The sequence below is a fragment of the Pleurodeles waltl genome, chromosome 2_2 (genome assembly GCF_031143425.1).
Source record: "Pleurodeles waltl isolate 20211129_DDA chromosome 2_2, aPleWal1.hap1.20221129, whole genome shotgun sequence".
In the NCBI taxonomy this organism is placed as follows: domain Eukaryota; kingdom Metazoa; phylum Chordata; class Amphibia; order Caudata; family Salamandridae; genus Pleurodeles; species Pleurodeles waltl.
Window position 1 is genome coordinate 511,549,909 of NC_090439.1, and position 22,416 is coordinate 511,572,324.

At 43.7% G+C, this 22,416-nt stretch overlaps 1 protein-coding gene across 2 annotated transcripts in view; it reads left to right on the plus strand.

Annotated features, from left to right (window-relative positions):
- The window catches only part of LAMA3 (laminin subunit alpha 3), a 933,952-nt gene that overhangs the window by 586,179 nt on the left and 325,357 nt on the right, over window positions 1-22,416 (plus strand). For both annotated transcript variants that reach the window (XM_069220025.1, XM_069220026.1), the window contains one exon: window positions 20,924-21,021. In XM_069220025.1, coding sequence (XP_069076126.1) covers window positions 20,924-21,021 — 98 coding nt within the window. The remainder of the gene's footprint in view (window positions 1-20,923; window positions 21,022-22,416) is intronic.

Consider the following 22,416-nt stretch of genomic DNA (forward strand, 5'->3'; position numbering starts at 1 on the left):
AGGTGGCCTACCCCTGGGTCAACTTTTGATACATAACGCATTCTTTACCACACTGGGGGCCCACTGGGGAGACATGACCACTAAACCACCTATATTCACACGTGATGGGTAGAGGTTGACACCTCATACAGTGGATCACTGACTCTCTCCGCACCCATACTAACAAGCCCTTACACCAATAAAGAATAGGCCACCTTACTAGAAGGCTCAGGGCATGTGCAGCGCAACGCCCGGTTCAAGCTTATTCAGATTTATATTGTACACAGACTTTATCTCACACCTGCCAATATCAATAGACTTTATTGCAGAGTGGATGCGGCTTGCCCGCATTGTGCCCACATAGATGCTGACTTGCTACATATGCTTTGGTCCTGCCCTTGCATACATGTGTATTGGACCGGCATCACGTCACACTTATCTGCATGCACTCAGTGCCTGGATCTACATAGGTGGAAAACATGCCTCCTGTGATTGTATCATAAGCACAAAATCATAGGGTAACTTTACACTTTCTAGACTTGGGCTTCATTGTTGCTAAGCATGTTATTACCTGTAGATGGAAATCCCCTGAACCCCTACCGATTGTGGCTTGGGAGCGTTTAATGCTCAATTGGGCACAGGCAGTAAGCGTGATCATCCATCGGGAAGACCCGCTTGGGCTTAGGAAGTACCCCGTTGCTGTCTACTGGGACACTATTTTATTTGATTTGCCGTCTAATCACACACATGAGATGGATGGTAACACCAATGCGCTGACAAGGGCCCCAGATGTGTAGACGAAGGTTGTGAGCATCTGTTTTGTTCATCATGATGCCCCTCACACATACAATTTACTGGGTAATTAGCAGTGGTCTTTCATAGAGTGTCTGGCAAACATAGAGAATGGGAGGAGTGGCGACAGACCGCAAAGCTGTGTGGTCTGTTAAGTTGTTTCATCTGGGGGGGGTATTGTTAGATGTTTCTTAAAATACATTGATCTGTATGCTATGACAACTATGATTCACCTGTCGTACAACCTTAGTTACTTTTTGTTGCACGGGGTGCTATGTGCTATACAGCTGTTTCAATGATTACGAAAATATGTACCTTTTGGACATATTTCCTTCTTTGAAGCTAAGTTTTAGAATTCCTCCATATTGCCCAGGCTTACCGGTGTTCGCCCAGTATTGTAACTTAATTGTATTAACGGCACACCACAATTACTACCATATTTTGACTGCTTGACACTGTATATCATGCTATTTGACATTTTTCCTTGCTATTGTGTTTTATGAATGAAAATTTCAATAAACAGAATCAAACAAAAGAAATGTGTCCTATGTGGTCAGGATACCTATATCCTGAACCCTTATATATTTTTGCAATCTTCTTTTCTCCCCCCCCCCCAGCTGATGCGACAAACAAAACGGCGACCGCAACTTTTCTGTCAGGTTGCTTGAAGTCAAAGAGGGCCTTGCCCAGATACGCAGATCCACCTGAGGATCCACGCCCCTATGGATCTATGTGCCAGATGTATCAAAAAAGCCTTTTGCTAATCGGTAATAGCAAATTTTAAGAAATCGCTATTTCTGATTCACAAAATGCTATGTATCATATTTGCGATTGGTAATAGCGATTTCTTAAAAATCGCAAATGCTATTACCGAATCGCAAATTGCGATACAGCCCCCATTCGCACCTAGGGGCCTGTAGGCCCATATTTGCAATTTTTTTGCATTTCCCAAATAGCGAATTCCTAACTGGAATTTGCAATTTTGGAAATGCAAAACCCCAGGGTGTTGGGGGCCTAAGGCCCCCTCTGCTGCACCCCAAAAAGGTTTTGGGGACATGTAAGGCGCACACATGCCAAAAGGGCATGTGTGTGTTACATGTCAATTTTAAAAATGCATTCTTAATGCATTTTTAAAATTTGCACATGGTTACCACCAAGTTTTACTTGGTGGTAATTGTGAATCCTTAATGCCAAACTCGCATTTAGGAATTGCTTGATACATGTGGTTTAGAAATCGCAAATAAGGATTCCTTATTTGCGAGTTCTTATTTAGAGAATTGCAATTTGCGATTCTCTAAACGGAGTTGCAAATTTAAGGAATAGCTATTTTAGTGATTCCTTAAATTTGCGTTGCTAATGCCTTTCATAAATACTGAAAGGCATTTTTGCAAAAAGGCTTGATACATCTGGCCCTATATTTTTTAACCTTAAATAACTCTGAATCTACTGAACGGGTTTACACCAAATCACAAAAGGCATAATCTGTTTACCAAGATCTAGCTTCCTGCCAAATCTGGTGTAATTCCGTTCAGCGTTTCAGGCTATAGGCGTGTCTAAAGACCCTATGGGAAAATGCATGCGGAAAATGTGTTTTAGCACTCCCCCTTTTTCCCAGCTCCCACTTGATGGATCACTCCAAAACTTTTCAAGTCAGCAGCTGAATCGACTGTTGTATTAGTTTTGAAAATGTTGTGAAGATTTGTCAAGCGGTACCAAAGTTACTGAAAAAACAAAAAAACGTTTTTCCTATGGAAATTAGGTCAAAACTATAACTACCTACTCATATATTCACTTGACAAAACAAAGGTTACAGAGAATTTACTCACATAAAACCAGAGAAATCCAGCAGTTAGAGTTATTTCAAGTAAGGTAACAATAAGTTATGCGCCCGACATGCACAGTTTTTTCTTCAGTAATTGGACTTCTAATGTTTCATTGATATTTCTCTTGACGTTATAAAAGTTGGCATGTGTGCTGTTATACCTGGGGCAATTAGCAGTGCACAGCAAGGGCTAGTTACTGTAGAACATGAGTTATAGTTACTTGAAATAACCCTAACTATAACTTCTGAATTTCTCTGGTTTTGTGCAAGTAAATTCAGAACCTAACTATAACATCTCTGTAAACTTAGTTTTTTTCAGTAAATTTCTATGGCATTTTTGGCCTGCAGCCAGTCCCTGTTGCCAACCCCCGTAGTCACCCAATCCGACGCTGTGCACGGTCTATGGCCGCGCGCTCTGGGAGTTAGCCGCAGGGCCTGTCTCTCTAGGTGTGAAAATAGGTGTGAGAGAATGTCTTGGGGTGTGAAAGTGGGTGTGAAAGTGTCTGTCTGGGTGTGAGAGTGGGTGTGAGAGTGTCTGGGTGTGAGAGTAGGTGTGAGAGGGTGTCTCAGTGTGTGATAGTGGGTGTGAAAGTGTCTCTGTGAGTGGGTGTGAGAGTGTCTCTGTGGGTCTGTGAGTGTATGTGTGAGAGTCTAAGTGGTTCGGTGAGTGGGTACATGAATGTCTGAGTGGGTCTGTGAGTGGGTGCATGAGTGTCTAAGTGAGTCTGTAAGTGAGTACATGAGTCTCTGAGTGGATCTGTGAGTAGGTCCGTGAGTGTCTGGTGGGTCTGTGAGTGGGTCTGTGAGTATGTGAGTGAGTCTCTGAGTGAGTCTGTGAGTGGGTGTATGACTGTCTTAGGTGGTGCATGAGTGCCCGAGTGGGTCTGTCAGTGGGTACATGAGTGACTCAGTGGGTCTGTGAATGGGTGGGTGAGTAGGTCTGTTAGTGGCTGTGCGAATATTTCAGTGGGTCTCTGATTGGCTACATAATGACTAAGTGGGTGAGTGAGAGTGGCAATGTTTTTTTTGTGTGTTTTGTTTTTTGTGAATCTCTCATAATATCCGAGGTGAGAGTCGCAACGGATTTGCAAATATCTATATTGCATTAAAGAAAATCTTCCTGATTTTAAAACTCATAACCTTTCATAATACCCACTCACCTAAACATTTCTTGAGATCAGAGTACCTCCACCCTGATCTCTAATACCAATTTACACTTCTTTTACCACCACATTTCAGCCCCAGAGACCATTCCCAGATATAGAAAATGGCAGCCACAACTTTCAGATCAGGTTCCAACCAGCCAATCAGCGCCCTTCTGTGGTACGAGTATTCTCAAATACGCCATGAGTATATCCGCAAAGTATTCGCGCCTCATATCTATATTTATTTTTCTTCTAATAGTTCAAAGATACTGAACGGAATTAAAAGAAACAACAAAATGGCTTCTTTCTGGACAAAAGCTACCTTTCTGCCAAATTTGATGTAATTCCATCAAGCAGTTTGAGCTTTAGTCATGTTCAAAATCCCTATGGGAATTATAATGGGAAATAAAAAATGTTGACGCCCCCATTTTTATTGCCCCCGCTTGATGGATCACCCCAAAATTTCCCATGTACAATAAGATTCTCTGGAACACCTTTTACCACATGTGGAAATGACATGGTCCTAACTTTAACTACCTAGTGGCGACCACACATTATAGTTGGGTTCTGAATTTACACACAGAAAACCATAGAAATTCAGCTGTTATAGTCAGAGGTATTTCAAGTCACTATAACTGGTGCCCTAAGTTAACCATAACTTGTGCCCCCACCATGCACAGTTTTCTCATTAGTAATTTTTTTGCAAATGTGGCAGTGATAATATCAATGATGCCATAGAAGATGTCACCAATGATGTAATATGTAGGGTAATTAGCTGTGCATAGCGAGGGAGCTATCGCCCAACCACCAATAGCCATCCAGTCCCCGCACCATGCACAGGGGGTTGACCAGAGGGCCTGCGGTTAAGCCCCCCATAAGCATCCAATCCCTGTGCCATGCACAGCCTCTGGCCATGCGTGGTGGGGGTTGCCGCAGGGACTGGCCTGTGGCCAAACCCCTGAAGGCACCCAAATCCTACGCCATGCACAGCCTTCAGCTGTGCGTGGCGGGGTAGGTGTTTTTAGGGTTTAGGGGTGGGTAAGTGTGCAATGGGTGCTAAGTGTGTTTTCAGGGTTTAGGATGGGTAAAAGGGTATTTGAGTAGTAAGGGTATTTTTAGGACTTAGGGTGGGTAAGGGCATGTGGTTGATACGGGTATTTTTAGGGTCTAGGGTGCGTAAGGGTATTTGAGTGGTACGGGTTTTTTTAGTGTTTAGGAGTGGGTCATGGTATTTGGGTAGTAAGAGTTTTTAGCGTTTACGGAGGGTAAGGATAGCTTTAGAGATTATGGTGGGTAAGGGCACCTGGGTGGCAAGATTGTTTTAGGGTTTAGGGTGGGTAAGAGTATTTGGGTGAGAAGGGTATATTTAGGGCTTAGGGTCGGTAGGAACATTTGGGTGGTAAGGTTATTTTTAGAGTTTGGGGTGGGTAAGGGTATTTGGGTGGTAAGGGCATTTTAGGATATAGGATGGGTAAAGGCAGTTTTAGGGTTTAGGGTGGGTAAGGGTATTTGGGTGGTAAGAGTTTTTTAGGGTTTAAGGTGGGTACGAGTATTTGGGTAATAAGTGTATCTTTAGGGGTTGGGGTGGTTAAGGGCATTTGGGTGGTAAGAGGATTTTTAGGGTTTAGAGTGGGTAAGGGTATTTGGGTGGTAAGGGTATTTTTAGGGTTTGGGATGGGTGAGTTTAAGGGTTGGGGTGAATTGGGTAAAGGCTTGCCTGCTAAAGGTAACTCATGGTGAAGGCATTGCATTGAAATGGATGCGTGGTAAAGGCATGCATGGTAATGACATTGGTTGTAATGTCGTACAACTGCTTTATCTAAAGGAACAAAGATCTTGCCTGCCTGGCAGAGAACAATAAGTATGACAGGTTGTTGTCCACAAGAACAGTGGAGTACATCCCTCTGCTGACTTACAGTAAAATGATCTCCTGCAAACTTTAAATATGCTTTGAAGTGCTGTATGTAGCAATACATATGAATGCAATGTCTTGCATCTTGGGATGCCTGATTTAGCGCGAATACTTGCATTTTAGATTCATTTTGGATATTCACATTCTTTCGACTCTTCCTGCACAAGTTTTGCTTTGTAAATTGTGTACTTTTTAACAAATGCACATTGGGCATAAATAAAGTATGTCATTGGCTATTCAATATGTGATGGCGTACAAACTTTAAAATTACGTTTTTTAACTGCTGCTATCATGACTTGATTGTGAGCATTTTGAAATGGCGCTGCTGTATGAAGCAATTGCTGCAAACTATTAACCTTGTTAAAGAACAATATTCAATGAGACCCACCACCCTCTTTAAAACCTGTACTTATCATGATCATTTTCAGTGTGCCATGAAATGGTGGCCAATGTCTGTGGGCTTTTTTTAGGTTCTACAAACCATGCTCTAATTATGTGTGTGCAGTATTGGGATTGGAAACAATTTACTCCAGCAACCCATCTATTGGTGGTCAAGGTGTGGCATAGAAAAGCGTTTAGAGTCTGGGGGGTCGGAGCTTGAAAAGCAGAGTCTGACAGTCAACATTCTTTTATTTTAAACACAATCTCCCAAAGACATTGGCAGCAAGGACTCATGTGACAGTAAATCGGCTCTAGTTTTCCTAACTGGTCTCAAAGCGTATATATCTTATATGGTTAAGACACCTGCTGCTGCGATCTTTTTGTGTCAGGAATTTTGAGGGATTATAATGTCTACAAGTGTAGACGATATGTGTTTGGTACACCCTATAACCCTGGTTGTAATATATAGCACTTCCTGTACATTTATTTTCACACATGAATTATCGTGTCGTGTGTGATGTAAAGACGTGCGACCCCCTACATTGGCTGTAGTAGCTCTATAAAAGGATTAACTACAAATAAATTAGTAGGTTCCTTTTAAAGTATTATTTGTGTAATTACTCATACACACAGATAAATCTTGCATTCTTATAGTTCATGCACATTTCTTACATGGGGCGTTCAATAACGTCCAAAACTTGCCTCGAAGTCACAGTTTCTCTAAAGTACTTGTAAAATGATAAACTGTTTGCCTCTGTTTCCCTCCATTGCCTTGACATCCCAGTGGTAAATAAATAGAAAGGCTGGTGACCTTTCAGTTCAGGCCTTCGTTTTTGGGCCTTTCTGGAAAGGAAACGAAAAGCAAGCCCCCTCGCTTCTGCAGGTTGCTGCTCTGAAACGAGTGCTAACAATGTGCAGGCGCTGCTGAATTGTGGCCCGATGTCAGAAAATGACTCTAGGGCAAATCCAGCATATTTACATGGAACGTAGCTGCCCCAACCGGGGTTCTGGGGGTACCCGTACTTTCCAGCACTGTGTGTGTGCATTATTTTTGTTCTGTGACATTTCCCGTTCTCCTGGGTTGCCCGCAGATCCACTCACCCCACCCCCAGAGTTTAAAGGAGAGTTTCTCATGTCTGCAGTATTACCTGTAATTGCTGCCTAAGGCATATAGATTGTGAACTATATGGAAAGTACTCACTTCATGGAATGGTGAATGCAGCATCTTTTTCATTACCCCCAGGTCCCTCTAGTCCTCGTCCCATTCCTCACAAAGTGGAGATAGCCTATCTCCACGACAGGAAAAAAGAACACAAGAGATGCTGGCTCCCCCGCCCCACCCCACCCCCCCTAGGTAGTACTTAAGTGTGCTTACCCAGCATTCCTCCTGTTCTTTTATCTGTCTCCTGACAGAATGGACCGAGGACCAAGGGAGCTGTTACTGCGGGGTGAGGATGGCTGCCAATGGTGGACGTGCGGGTTCGTGCTACCTGCATTTCCCTCAGCCTGCTGGGCTTGTAGAGGTTAGTTTCGGGCCCCTCCAGCTTGCTGGGCTTGGGGAGGGTCCTTGGTCTTTGTCATCGCTTCTTCTGACGGGCGACTTATCTTTGGAAGTAGCAGGTGGCTAAATCGTCACGGTCACAGACCCTCACATTAGAGGTGAGGGTTCTATTTCAGCTGTGTCTGAAGAAGTTTACTTCCTTTGAGGGGGATTTGTCTTTGGCTGCAGGCTCCTGGACGGGGTGAGCCTTTCCTCAGTCGAAGCAGGACGCCTGGGGCTTGCCTATCTTCCTGTCGTTTCAGTCAGTTGAAAGCAGGCGCGCACTGCCTTGTTCCCATCACAGCCAGTTGGGGATGGCTTGCAGGGGGTTATTTCAGTGCCATGGGCGTTTGGTTAGTACCGCTTGGTGGCAGCTTTGTTTGTATCTTTCCTCTGCCTTTCTGTTTTTTGTTCACCTAACTATTGGTTGCTGGCAACTTTTTAGTGTGCCATGGGAAAGCACTCCATTAAGTAACGGCAAGTGGGGGTGTCATCTGACTTCTTTTCCTCTTCTTCCCCTCCACGCTCTCACTCTCCTTCTAGGATGTCTAGCCATGGTATGGAGGATGCTTGCTTTAAGGGCCTTGTAAATGAGACTTTATTGGAGATGGGGGCTGGGAGCAGGCGGAGGGCCCCGCATTTGGCTGCTTCTCAGTCATCTAGTTCTGGTTAAGAGGGTACTGCTGCAGAGGAATTGTCTGGCAAGTACATTGCTAAGGATCAGGTACCAGGACTGGTTTGTCATGTCAAATGTAATATGGGGATTTCAGGATGAGGATGTTCCTGAGATTACTTCTTCTGCACTTTTACGCCAGTTTCTAAGTTCAAATCCAGTGAATGTTCCAGTTCATGCCTGTAATCGAGAGGTGAAGCAGCGGGAATGGAGGGATCCCGATAAAATTTTGTTGCCCCATTTTATGGCTAAGCTTTATCTGTTGCATGATATGCCGGCAGAATAACTGGATTCCATTCCGGTGCACTCATTTGTAGCCAGCCTGTTGAGGTGCACATCTTTGGCAGAGGATGCTGTGCTCAAGGATCCGGTAAATAAGAAGGTTGATGGATCCCTGAGGAAGGTGTATTCTGGGGCTCATCTAGCTCTTTGGGCTGGGATTTGTGGGCCTTATGTGGCTCAATACCTGATTTCAGATTTTAAGACTTTAAATAGAGCCTTGGATGAATCTTCTGACTGCTCTGGAATTCTAGAGCTCATTGAGAGGCAGGTGGAGTTTTTGTCTGATATTTCCTTTGATGTTATCAGTGCATCGGTTCTGGTGGAAGGGGCATGTGTTGCGGTCTGTCATAATCTTTTCTTAAGGGATTGGAAGACTGATACTGCTCAGGAAACTTCTGTGCTCAAATTGCTGTTTCAGGGTTCTCAGTTGTTTGGGCCAGTATTGGAATCTCGCCTGCCTAAACTATTCAAGGAAAAGAAGCATCCTTCCTCTCTAATGTCGGGGCAGGGGGATAGGCATTTTCAGCGCAACTCTCCTATGTGTCAGCTTCCTAGGTGGCAGTTTGTGAGATCTCAGGGGAGATTTCCTTCTAGGAAGGGGCGGGAACAGAAGGGCAAGTCTTCCCAGGCCAAGCCGCGTACCTGACTATATGATGGCAATGCAGGATGTGGTGGTTGGAGGACGTCTTCAAAGATTTCCTCTGGCTTGGCTGGCATCTACTTCAGATGCTTGGGTGTTGGAAATTGTTCGGTCAGGCTACAGGATCGAATTTGAGGACAATCGTCCGGCATATGGGGTTCGTCCAACCCCGTGGCCCTCTCTCCCGGGAAAGCAATTGGCCCTCCATCAGGGCATTCTTTCCCTTTTGCAGAAGCAGGCACTGCATGTGGTCCCCCCCTTTGGAGCAAGGTCTGGGGTTTTACTCAATCAATGACAGGGAGGTTCCGCCTGGTCTTGGACTTAAAGGCCCTGAACAAATTTCTCCTACATGTTCCTTTCAGGATAGAGACATTGCAGAGGATAATTCCTCTGGTGGCACAGGGGAATTTCATGTGTACTCTGGATCTTCAGGGTGCCTATTACCATGTGCCAGTGCACATGTCTTGTCAACAATTTCTAAGGTTCTACCTGAGGGGTGCCAATTACCAGTTTACTATGTTACCTTTCGATCTCCGCTCTGCACCACTAGTGTTCACGAAGGTGGTGGCACCATTGGTCGCCTATCTTTACCTTCAGGCTTGTCATCGTTACCTCTATCAGGATAACTGGCTCCTGCATGCTCTCTTGAGGGAGTGCCTTCAGGGATTTGCAGTCCCATAGGTTTTTGATCAACTGGGAGTGTCAGTTGCTTCCGTCACAGGATTTGATTATCATAGGTGTCAGGTTCCGTACAGACATCATCAGAGTTTTTCTACCCCCGTTAGAGCAGGGACTTTGTGGTCATTGGCTCTGACAGTGTTGGACATGTCAGCAGTCAGGGTTTGCATCTGGCTTCGCCTTTTGGGTTTCATGGCAGCGGCTATGTTCACTGTACCCTGGGCTCGGTTGCATCTCAGGCCATTGTGGATACATCTCTTGGCCTTCTTGGATCCTCAAATGGGGACTTGGACCTTCATATTCCATTGTCTCCTGCTGTTCGGAGAGACCTGCAATGGTGGACTGTTCGGGACAATCTCCTGAGAGGAGTGCCTTTGCAACCTGCTCCTCTGTTAATTCTGACTACAGACACCAGTTCCTTGTGGTGGGGGGCTACTCTAGGGGAGTTTTCTTTCCAGGCCCGATGGTCTTTCAGGAGAGCCACAGATCCTCCAAATGGAGGGAATTGATGGCCACCTGTCGGGAGTTCTAGAGATTCTGTCATCTTGTAGAGGGTCAACATCTGATGGTGAGGTCAGACAATCAGGTGACAGTGGCGTATCTCAACAATCAAGGGGGGATTCGCTCCTGGTCTCTCAATGTGGTGGCTCTGCAGTTGTTTCAGTGGCATCTCCTGTCTCTCAAGGCAGTTTATGTGAGGTGGGGGCAACGGAGTGGAAGATTCTCTCAGCCATTGTTTTCCTCCTTTTCAGGAGTTGTCTCTCTCAGTGGCTTTGTTTCGTCAGGTGTGCAGGAAGATTGGTGTTTCCTGGATCTCTTTGCTTCCCACCACAATGCCTAGGTTCCAAGGTTTTGTATCGACTTTCCTTAGGTGGGAGCTTGGGGGGTGGATGCTTTGATGATTCCATCGCCCAAACATCTTCTGAATGTATTTCCTCCAGTTTCTCTCTCGTCTGCGGGAGGAGGCTTGTGTGGTCATTGTGGTGGTTCCCTTTTGGCCTCGTAGGTCGTGGTTTCCCACTCTTCGGGGATGGTGATCGGGGGTCCTTGGCTGATCCCATCATCTCCGTTTCCCCTCTGGTCTTTTCCCTCTCTGGATCTCAGGCATCTCCGCCTGTCGGTTTGGAAGTTGAGAGGAGGAGATGGCAGCATATGGGGCTCCCCAGGTATTCAGCGGTGGCTGTGCAAGGGTCTAGGAAGCCATCTACTCTTCAATCATATAATCGCCATTGGAGTAATTTCAGGAAATCGTGAATAATTTTCACAAGTTGGCAGGCCTGCATTTTGCAAATAATCTAGATGTACCCCTCCCCCTCTTGCCTTCTGTACACTGTTTTCTTTAAGTGAGCTGTCATATTTTGTCTTTGCAGTGGTTCTGAGTGCAGTTCCAACATGTGAATCAGTACAGTCCTTTTTTGTCATGGTTCTCTGCCGGGTCAGCTTATTACTTCTTACTGTTTTGCTACTATTCTGTTTCTCCTTTCAGTAAGGTATCACATGATATCCATGATCATCAACTCAATTGACAGCTTGTCCAACTTGGCCTGCATGTTTTAAAGCATGCAGCTTTTCAAGGTTGGTCATTTGACCTTCGGTTTGATGTAAGTGGTATGTTGTTTGTGGTAGGTAGGTTACAGACTCCTAAACAATGTGTGATTTACATCTTCATCATTTGTCCTTCACTATTTTTTATTTCAGCATTTCAAGCACACATTCCTCTCTTACGCTATCTGTATTTGCTCCAGTAAAGTTTTTTCAGGTAAAACACTCCTATACCCTCAGGTCGAGCTTGTGCTATAAAAACTGCAGAAAAATGGACAGATAGTTAAAAACAAAGCAATAACATAGCAAGCATTTGCAATGCAATGCATCTCGCATGTGCTTGAGTTAGAGCTATTAGCATTGTAAACTCCTAACCTGACTTTTCTTGCCACATAAATTGAAAATGAAAAGTAAAACAGTTTCACATAAGCGAGCCGATTCAAAGTGCCACGGCATGAGTATGAAGGAGACACACTAAAGAAAAAAGAAGTTTGCTTGCAGTCAAAGTTTCGGCAAAAGTGCAATTTGCCATGTAACAGGGTGGATGTCCAAGGTGGTAACCAAACCTCCCCACGGAGGGACAAACTTAAAGCATTTACCAATCATAACAATGGATTTTTGCAGGGCAAGCCAATGAACAAACGATAGTGATGGGCGTGAGGTGGGCCTGGTTAAAAGCCCAAATAGATAACAACACGTCGGAAAAGTAGCGCTTGCGTGCTGCTATGCTCAACTTAAAAAGGAGAGGCAAATTGATACCCATTTAGTGGCTCACTTGTGCTAAGAGAAACCAGACAAACCTGGATAAATCACAGCTTCCACCCTTAAATTGTGAGATCTTAGGCAAATATTTTATTTCTCCCAAGCTCCTTTATCTTCATACTTGTATGAAAGCACTTTCAAATGTGTGATTTCAGAATACCAGCTGTAGAAAAACCTACTGTTTGATTTAATAGACTATAATGTTGCTCTATAATAATCTAGAACATATACAGGGTTTACATGAAAACAACCTTGCCTTTTAGTTTACTAATGGCATGAACGCCAGTATGGGGACGGGGGAGGAACAGTTCTAAGTTCATGTTTAAAACTCTCACTTTTAATAAGTACTTCTCAGTGCAATGCTATAATGTGAAGTATTAATGTCAAAGCTTCCAAATGTTAAAAAGTACACTTTTTTTTATTTGAAGAGACTCATACTTTATCATACTTTAAATGGTTTGTCATATAATTTACATAGCAAACATTTTACGGGCTTAGCTCATGCATGGGCAAGACCTGAGCCAGACCCTTGGCTTGGCTCTGGCTCGCATATCCCAGTTAATTTGTTGGCTTGTCCACCTCTACTTCTGATTATGTGAATGTCCAAGCGGGTGAGGGTGTCATTTGTCACTTTATTGTGTCCATTTCTTCACATATTGGGATGCAATTGGCACAGTTTCACTTCTAGTCTATAGATCTTCCCTGGCTTCCTTTTTCTGGGGACAGGCAGTACACATTTCTCTGTGTCATTTCCTTTTAATGAGTTCCCCTTGGTCATTTTCATTCAGGAAGGTAAAACTGCATTAAAAGTATATCAAAGATATTTTAAAATCTGCTTGTTGTAAAGTCCCCTTTTTAGGTGTTCACCAACCATGTTTTGCTGCTGGATGCAGTTGCTTTTGACCTGAAAGTGCACTGAGGTCTGCTAACCAGACCCCAGCACCAGTGCTCTTTCCCTTAAATTGTACTGAGGTTTTGCAAATCTAATTTGCAAGGACTTTACCACCCCTGTAATGCCCTAGTAAATGGTACCAGTGGTATCCGGGGCAGGGATGGTAAACTGGTCACCAGGGCTGCAGCACTGATTGTGCCACCCTGCGTGATCCGAGTAAAAGCAGAGCCTGCAGAGCTGCCATGTCAGCCTGCAAGAGCAGCTTGTCTCTCGAGTTCGACTCTGCCCACACCAAGAGCAGGCAGAGTCCCTTCACTACCCATAGCACAGGTCAGTCACCCCTAAGGCAGGCCTCCTATAGTCCAGGAGGTAGGGTGCACTGTGTTATGAGTGTGGGCATATATGCATATGCATATATGCCCCTGTGATAGCATTTCAAACCTAATGCTATCACAAGTGATCAGCGGTCCACAGGATAACATTGTCTGGCACCTGGGCAGTCCCCAGATGTCCAGCTCCATGATGGGCCGGCTGATTCCCCCCATGTTTGGTACCAAACACTGTGCTTTTTAATCCTGAGCATGATTCTCGTGCCCAGGATTAGTTACCCTGGTGACATCCTTAGAGGATACCCACCAAGATACCAGCTTTCTCTTGCCTTAGTGGGCTCTCCTAAGCCGTCTGCCGCCAAGACAAGAGTCTGCCCTTCTGCACTTCCCCCAGGATGGAGACAAACACCTTGGGCAGGAAAGAGGTCACACCTCCTCCCTCCCAGGATGGCTATTGTTTACAGTAGTCATGGCGGTGAACATCAAAGGCTTTCACCACCCTTGATGTGTAATCTCTTGGATCCCACTGGAAGACAAAGCCCTTCCCACCCTATCCAGGCTGACATGTGGGAGAATTAGTTATTCAGAATGCATGCACCTCCAGAAGGCTAGCAACACCTTTAGAGTGGCTATGTCTGTACAGCCGAGGGAAGGTTCTGCCATATTGGCAAACCTGAAGAATAGTGGGTTCTGGGTAGAAAAGTGACGTACTCCCACAGGAAGTATTCACTTCAGGGGGGAACTAGCTGGAGGGATCAGGAGCCCATTGGCCACATTCGCTAAAACCCTTAGACCCCCAAAACCAGGATTTAAGGGGCTCCCTGGCACCAGGACCTCGGTTCTGACTTTGAATCCAAGAAGAGGCACAAAGAAGATGCCGTCACCAACAACAGGAGTTGGAACGTTGCCGCCATGCAAATATAGGACACTTAAGTGCTCTGAGTAGACCATATACTGGAACTGTGTGAGCAATGTGTGCCCATGGTGAAAGCACATTGCTTCCAGCAAGAGGGACTCCAGTGGACGCCAGAAACTAAAGCAGACTCCCCTGATTGGTGAAACCACATACCTGCAACCTGCAGAAGAATCGTTGTGCTGCATCACAAGAAGTGCAACCCATTGGGCCCCACTTCAGTGAGCCCAAATAAAGTTGGTGACCTGCACCTGGGGAGTGTAAGTGAGGTTCTCAAAAAATGCCTCTACCCCTTCCGGACGATCTCCAGCCAACAAAGTAACCATGGACTATTTTTGCCGCTGCCATGCCTTGTCTGTCACCAACACGGTAACGGACGGCTTCTCGGATATCACCGACACCAGAGCAATTCCCAGCATCGTGACCGACATCGGCAATGACCCCACTCTTGAGATCCTGCATGCTGAAGGAGGCAACTTCGAGAGGAGCAGCAAAGCATCTTTGGCACAACCATTCCTGTGATTGACAGATGCAAGGCCACATCTGCGTCCTGAGCCGCCAGATGTGGTGGCAAAGTTCCAGATGTGGAATCCAGGTCCTGGGACCCCAAAGGCCTCTACTTTCCAAATGTAGAGTGCGAGTCCACCCCAAAGTTTGCTTTTGTCAAGTGCTGCAATTTTGACAGCCCTCGCGGATCCCGTAGCACCAAGGACAGTCAGTGCACCTCTGCACCAGGACTCCCTGGGCGAGGTGACTAGAAACTTACTTTTGAGGCTTTGTTTAGGGACCTGCTAGACCTTAACTCCAAGTGTGTTTCCTGGAGCTCACACCACAAGTGACCGATTGCACACTGTGATTTTCCCCATTGACTTCAATGGTAGTTGTGTGACAATTAAAACGACTCTATTGTTCAACACTTTAAAAATTCACAACTCCGGTTGTATGTAAAATACAAAGATGGTTTTGATGTCTAAATTAAGATGATAATCTGCTTTATTTTTCTAAATTGGTTTTGGATTTCTTTTGAGTCGTGTTATATAGTTATCGTCCATGTGGGTGTTGTGAAATACTTTACACATGTTCCTCTAAATAGCCAGACTGCTCTTTGCCACTCTACCAGAACTGAGTTAAGGTTTACTAGTGTGAACCTGAGGTCCACTTCTGGGTAACGTGCTAGTATTACATGGTAAGTCTCCCCAGGCTTACCCCATAATACTGACACCTTGCTACACTGCTTTGCTGACATCTTCAAAACAGAATTGGGACTTGGGTTCAGCATTTTCTCATGTCGTATTCCCTATGATAAAACTGCCCAGTGGCTTTCATGCCACATTATTACATGTCCGCTGGACAGAGTTCTCTATAAGAAGCAGAGAGAATCCATTCTACCAGCTCCCTTTTCAGCTTCTGGAACTAAACAAACACTATTCACACACATATCTTAACCTCTGTCTCCCTCTATTGGGCATATACATTAAAAGACTACTCCCATTGGGCTTGATTAATGAAATTATAGTATACTTGCATTCTATGACTGCCTTAGGCTCTGATTATGAGTAAGGCTTCCAGTTTTCCATTGTTACTGATTTTTACAGATACATACAGACAAAGAACAATGGGTCCGATTCACAAAGGTAAACTTAGATGTTTGGTCTAAACTTAGAGAAAACGTCTAAGTGTACTTCAGGAATTAACAAAGGCTATTTATGACTAGTATCTTTACACCCGTATCCGGGATCTAGTGACCCCTAGACATCGAGTCACTTTATACAAACATATCTCAGGACAATTCACTCATAGTCATAAAAGACATCTTAGACTCTAGATCAAGACCACAAAGAGTTCCTACAAAATTTCTTGTTGATTCTGCTACCTTATGCCTTAAAAATAATGTATTCACATTCAAAGAGAACTTATATGTACAAGTCAAGGGAGTAGCGATGGGTGGAGCCTTGCACCAGAGGTAGCGAATCTGGTGATGTCATATTTGAAAAAAGGTGGGTATACATGAATGATAACCCATATGAAGCTCACATTTCACACTGGTTCTGCTACATTGCTGACAATCTGTTATTTTGGAAGGTAATATGAACACCCTTGATGCCTTCCTGGAATAGATTAACACTTGCACACCAGATTTAAAGTTCAGCATGACATGTGATAGGAACAAAATCTATTTCCTTGATTTGTAGGTACTGAATAGAGAGGGAAAGATTGAGGTCAGCATCCTTACTAAGCCGACCGACCTAAATACTCTCCTACATTTTTCAAACAGTCATCCACTGACACTAAAAGAGAATTTACCATATGGGTAATTTCTTCGTATCCGGGGGAATAGCTCACAAAAAATTGACTTTGAAAATGCCAGCACTTTGGTTAACAAATTGGTGAATAGAGGATACCCAAAATAATTGGTCAAAGCTGCGTCCAAAAGGGCCTTGTTCATGCCACGTGAAACATAGCTGACTCAGAAAATACGCCAAGAAGCTAATCCTTTTACATGCGTTATCATATCTAATCCAACGGCCAATAAAGTAAAGAACATAATACAGAAGTATTAGATGATTTTGAGTCCCCTTGGCATCTCTAATCCATTATTTTCCTTTAGAAAAAGTAAAATCCTTTGGAATCACCTGATTAGAGCTGCACACCCTACAGAAAAGAAAACTGATCTTAGTTAAATGCCAGGATTGCCAGCAATTGGGGGCCATTTCAAATGCAACAATTGCACTGCCTGTCAGTTCACCAGTGACACCAAAACAATGATTAATACCGGTACAACACACCAACAAGTTAAGGTTTTGAACTGCAACTCAGAAAAGGTTGTTTACTGTAGTAAGTGTCCATGCAAACTCACATATGTAGGACAAACTATACAGCCTACAAAATCAAGAATATTACAACACACATCAAGGATACGGTGTGCAGTCACTTGTGCCCCCTTAGTGGAAGATTTCCAGGAATGTAACCACACTGAAAATGACATCCTGTGGTCAGTCTTGTATGTCTTGCAGAAAAAGCCCAAGGGTGCCTCTCCTACCAACATGTTAACTAGAATCGAGGCACATATGATTAAGAAGTGTGGTACAGCCATGAATAGTCCAAATGACCTACATGAAATGTGGGCATTAATATAATTTATTTGTTTGCGAGTGGCATCTGGTCAAGGAGGCTGTGAGCATAGCCACTTCTTCCCTCATGGTGTGATGGAAGAAGAACAGGAGAGAGGTCCCCCCTTTTTTTTTAATCAATCGCCTTTTGTTTAAATCTCCTTTTTTATCAATCTCTTCCTAATGGTAATGTTACCTCATAACATGTATTTTTCAGTCCATGTGAGTTCTTGTATATGTTGCGTTCCAACTGCAGTGCCATAATTCACATATAGTTTGGTTGAATGTTTCCTGTTTCACAAGATGCAGAAACTTCCCAAGCTGGGGTGACCATGCGAGCAAGTCCACCTGCACGTGCTCTGCAGATAGAACAGGATTGGTGCACTGGAGCCATGTGGTTGCATTTGTTTTGTTTTATAGGCCCCATCCCTACCTGTTAGTCTCTACAAACACTGGAGGTGTTTGCATAGGCAACTGGGCAGCAATCTTACTCGCAGGACTTTTGAGACCGCATTTACGAAAGCTCCGACAAATGCGGCAGCAGTGGTTATACTGGCCTAGACGGGCCCCCCCTCTCCACAGAGGCACAGCACTTGGAATCTTTGCACAGCTTTCCTGTCCAAAGGTCCTCCGGTTGACTCGTGAATCAGTAAGTGGTAGAATGGCAGGTTTACATTGAAGACATGTTTGTGTTTGATCTTGTGGTTACCAAGTTTGCTTCCTTTGTGACTCTAGCTTTGCTGGCCATGCATTGAGTATAGAAGACGACACTGTGGATTCCACATTTTCCTCAGGCGAGGAAGTCTGTGAGGGTGTTCTATTTACGGCAGTTGTAAAAAATAAAGTAGTGCCCTGGCCCAAAAGTGAACATCTACTTTCTTGAATTCTTTGCTTGCAACAGCACAAACCTACATAGTAGTGAATTTAGGGTTGTGCTGACTGGGGGCGCATCGGTTTTTAGTTCCTGTCCTCCTCATGCTTCTCTACAATTGGTTTTATCACTTTAAGCACTTGTTGCCTTTTGAGTTAGCCATCTCTTTGGCACATGTGTTGGTGGCACGTGCAGCTGTAACTTCCTTTACAAAGTACTACAAGGATTTGTTAACTGTACAGTCGGTTTGAACACAATAATAAAGCTCTGCATGTTACTAGTAGTTTGGTTTGCACTCCTGGTGCATTGGGAGTTAATCTAGTAATGATGCTCTAGTGGCATTAGTGACATTACACTGTGCAAATAATTCTTCACTAGGTCTTCCTTCTTCCACTGTCCTGAAGAGGCCCATAGCCAGAAGGGCTGAAACACTTCAGCACTTAATTTGGAAGAGCCTCCAGAAAATGTAAAGGTTATCCTTAAATAACTTTATTGTGCAAAGACTAAAGGAATAGAAGACAACGGTGTCTTCTGTTTGTGCACGGTGGGTTGTACTACCTCCAACTTTGGACTTGACATACAGACTTTGAAAAAAAGTCACAGATACATATAAGTATTGGAAGAGTGACGAAAACACTTCTCAAGCTATCATTGCTTGTGCCATTTTGTATACCTATGTCGTAAATATGTGAAGTGTAACATTGTGTTTTTCTGTTTTGTTACGGTTTTGTAATATGGTATTATATGTATATGTATGACAATGCTTATAGTAACTTTCTGTCATCTTTTTGGGGATTTAGATGTTGGCTCCAGGTAGGAGCAATGTATAGACAGGTTTTAAGCTTGTATAAAATTATTTAATTAATTGTTAGGGTGATTCATATACCAATATATTGGTGATCAACTTAAATTTTCACTTTGTAAGTGTTTTTGTTTAACAATAAGTTCCCAACTTAGACCCCTTTTTCGTGTTTCTTTACTTTGTACATTGTCCAGGAAAGGTGGAGTTATTTGGGCAAGCCCCATCAGTATGGTAATGGTAAAAAAGCTTTAGGGTTGGACTGCATGTGCAGTCTGCTCCCAATCTCGAGTTGAACCTCTCTCGCAGTATGGGGGAGTATGTAGACCACATTCTCCCCTGACCACTGCAGGTGGTAAATGGGTATATAATCCACATGGAAAAGAAAATACCAGAACCTGACATGGAAAAACAAATCAATTTGCTTATTTCCAATTCCATGGGGATTAACTCATAATAGCGCATTTTGGTGCAGAAATAGTGGCCAGCCTCACAAATTCTGGCCACCTAGTATCACACCACCTAATTCACATTATATGTGACTTTAACTTGAACATTCAGGCCTGATTCTCAAAGCATTTTCGGGGAGCAGTAAGACTTTTTCCATGGATAAGCATGTCTTACTCCTAGAAATACATGTATAAACCAAATCTAAGCCTCGCGTAAAATACAATTATTTGCTGAAAGTGCTTTGTGAGAAGGTTTTCAGGTCTACTTCACAATGCAGGCAAAAGTAAGTCACAACTGCACATAGATAAACGCACATAGATAAACATTTCAGAATAGGGCTCATTGAATAAAAAGGGAGTGAACAGGTGCTCCCTCAGATTATGATATACTCCAGTGCCATGCCTGAAATTTTTATTTGTGCACCCTGGGAGCTCATTTGTTTGGCTTCTAATATGGAGGCATAAATAGCCCCATCTCGAGATTCTGTGGCCGTGACAAATCGGATGCTAACCCGTTTCACTGCTGCTCTGTGTGACACCGATGGCCTTTGCAGTATTTTGTAGCTGGCAGTGCCAAATGCCACAGTTTCCCAAGGAAGCATACTATTATCCTATATGCAGCTGAAAAACGATCATCTGGAGAGAATTTGAATGACTTATTAGTGTTATGGAATGTTTGCGAAGGCCCTTCCCACACTGACTGATGCTTCTGTGCCCTAAATCAGTATTTCCACATACAACACGGCGACCAGCATTAAAGATCACTACTGTTGAGTTGCACAGGAAGTTACCTGCAGATGAAGCATGTCATCTGCATCAAGTGAGACTGACAGCCCCTTTCCTGACTGCTCACCCCCGCCAGGCATGCACGGCTCTGGCAGCATGAGCAAAGCAGTTGCATTGTGCAATTGTGCTCGTGTCTGATAGAAAATGCACATTTAGAACTCAACTGTCTCTGCCAAAGCCAGATACTGTTGCTGTCATAGCGGATAGATACATATTTACCTGTGTGCTAACACCTTTCATTAAACTATTAAAACGTGAGGTGAATAACAGCATTTTTATAAACTAATAGCATTGATAGAACATGACAATTATTGTACATAGTTTATGTGCTAACTCTATGAAAGTTAATAAACATACAGCACTCCAAGAGTGATCCTTGACTGTTCGACCGCGATGCCCCAATAGCTCAACAATAAGCACTTGCCATTGCACTGGGCTCCACAGTAGTACCAAACCATAGGGATCACAGTCACTGACTGTGAGTCAAATCACCCATTGCCAAAGATAAACTGGTCTTTCTGAAAGTTTGTACCTGCTCAAGAACTAATATCAAGTAATTCAACCATATTTATGATCACTGTGCATGCAGCTCTAACATCTCTTTCATGTTTGCATTTGTTTTACAGCACAAAGCTTGTCTTATCCCAGCTAAGGATTTCTCGATTGAATACGCGAAGCCGCAGGTCCGCTGTATCACCACACATGGGCGAGTGCATACTCAGAGGTACTGTTCTGTGGTTTTTTTCATGGCACATCTCCAGTGCTGGGGCTAACAAATGTACCCTGAGATCTAAACTTCATGTGCAAGGGTGAGGAAGAGGCGAGGTGGAGCATAGTGGTGAAGGGTGGGACTTGGACAAAGTTAACATTCATTTCCAACATTTCTAACCAGCATGAATTGGGCCACACCAGTTCTTAGCAGGACTGCCATATGTTTAAAGAGCATTTCTCAGCAGGGCATTGTACTACAGAATATCAAATACAGAATATCGAAGGGACAGGACACCTATCATTACAAGAATAACGAGGGCCAAAAGAACACAAGTGCACAGAAGGAGGTAAAGTTTTACTATTCTTAACTCCACATCTACTTACCCTGAAAATACATAAATCACCAAGATATGTATATGTGGAGTTACATATAGAAAATGTATATACCCGTAACTTACAATATTTTGTCCCTCGATAATCTTGTCACTAAATTCTGACCCATCAACATTCTGCCTGCGATATTCATGACCTACACCTTAGCAAGGCTATGAACAATGTTAGCATTTCAGAGAAGGGCAGAGCACCAGCCTTGCTATGCCTTGCTTGGCATGGAAACCACCAATGCTGTCTGCAAGAGGAAAGCACCTAGTCAGTTTTCAACTGTATCTGTTCACAATGGTTAGCACTTAAAAACAGCCAAACACACAAATATTACAGACCTTGAAACATTGCATTTCCCAATTCAAAATATGAAAGCTGAAGACATGCAATATAGAAAACTCCCAGACAGATCCCTGATAGAAACGCCCAGGAACAAGGATCTTGATCACTACACTTTATAATTACGTACAGCATAATTGCAAAGAAACCTTGAGAACACTAAAACCAACTACAGTATTTATTTTTTAATTTTGAATCCAAGCACTTTCCTATGGAACAGCTTACCCTGCTACAGTAAAAATAACTTTTAGGGCTTTTTCATTGTAGGGCCATGTTTAACATTAAACTGTTACATGGCTTATGCAAACAAAACCTGTACAGCCGGGCTACTAGTGCCAGACCTGCAGTTCTGTTTACATTGTCACTCTAGTCGATGGAACAATGGATGCTGCAGTCCACATGTGGCTTCTAACTTGAAGGCCCTGGGTACACTGTGCTACTATATATACTAGGAACTTATAGGTAAGTTAAATATGACAATTGGGTGTATACCAATTTTACAATGTTGAAAGGCGGAGCACAAGAACTTTACTACTAGTTAGAAGGGAAAAAGGGATGACCCTGCTGAAAGGGCACATTTCCAACACATACCTACCATCTATTACATGGTTCCATTCCTTAATTATTGCAGGTTTTTACTTAACCCTTGTGCCACGCTTTTTAATCTATAGGTTGGCCCTCAGGCCAG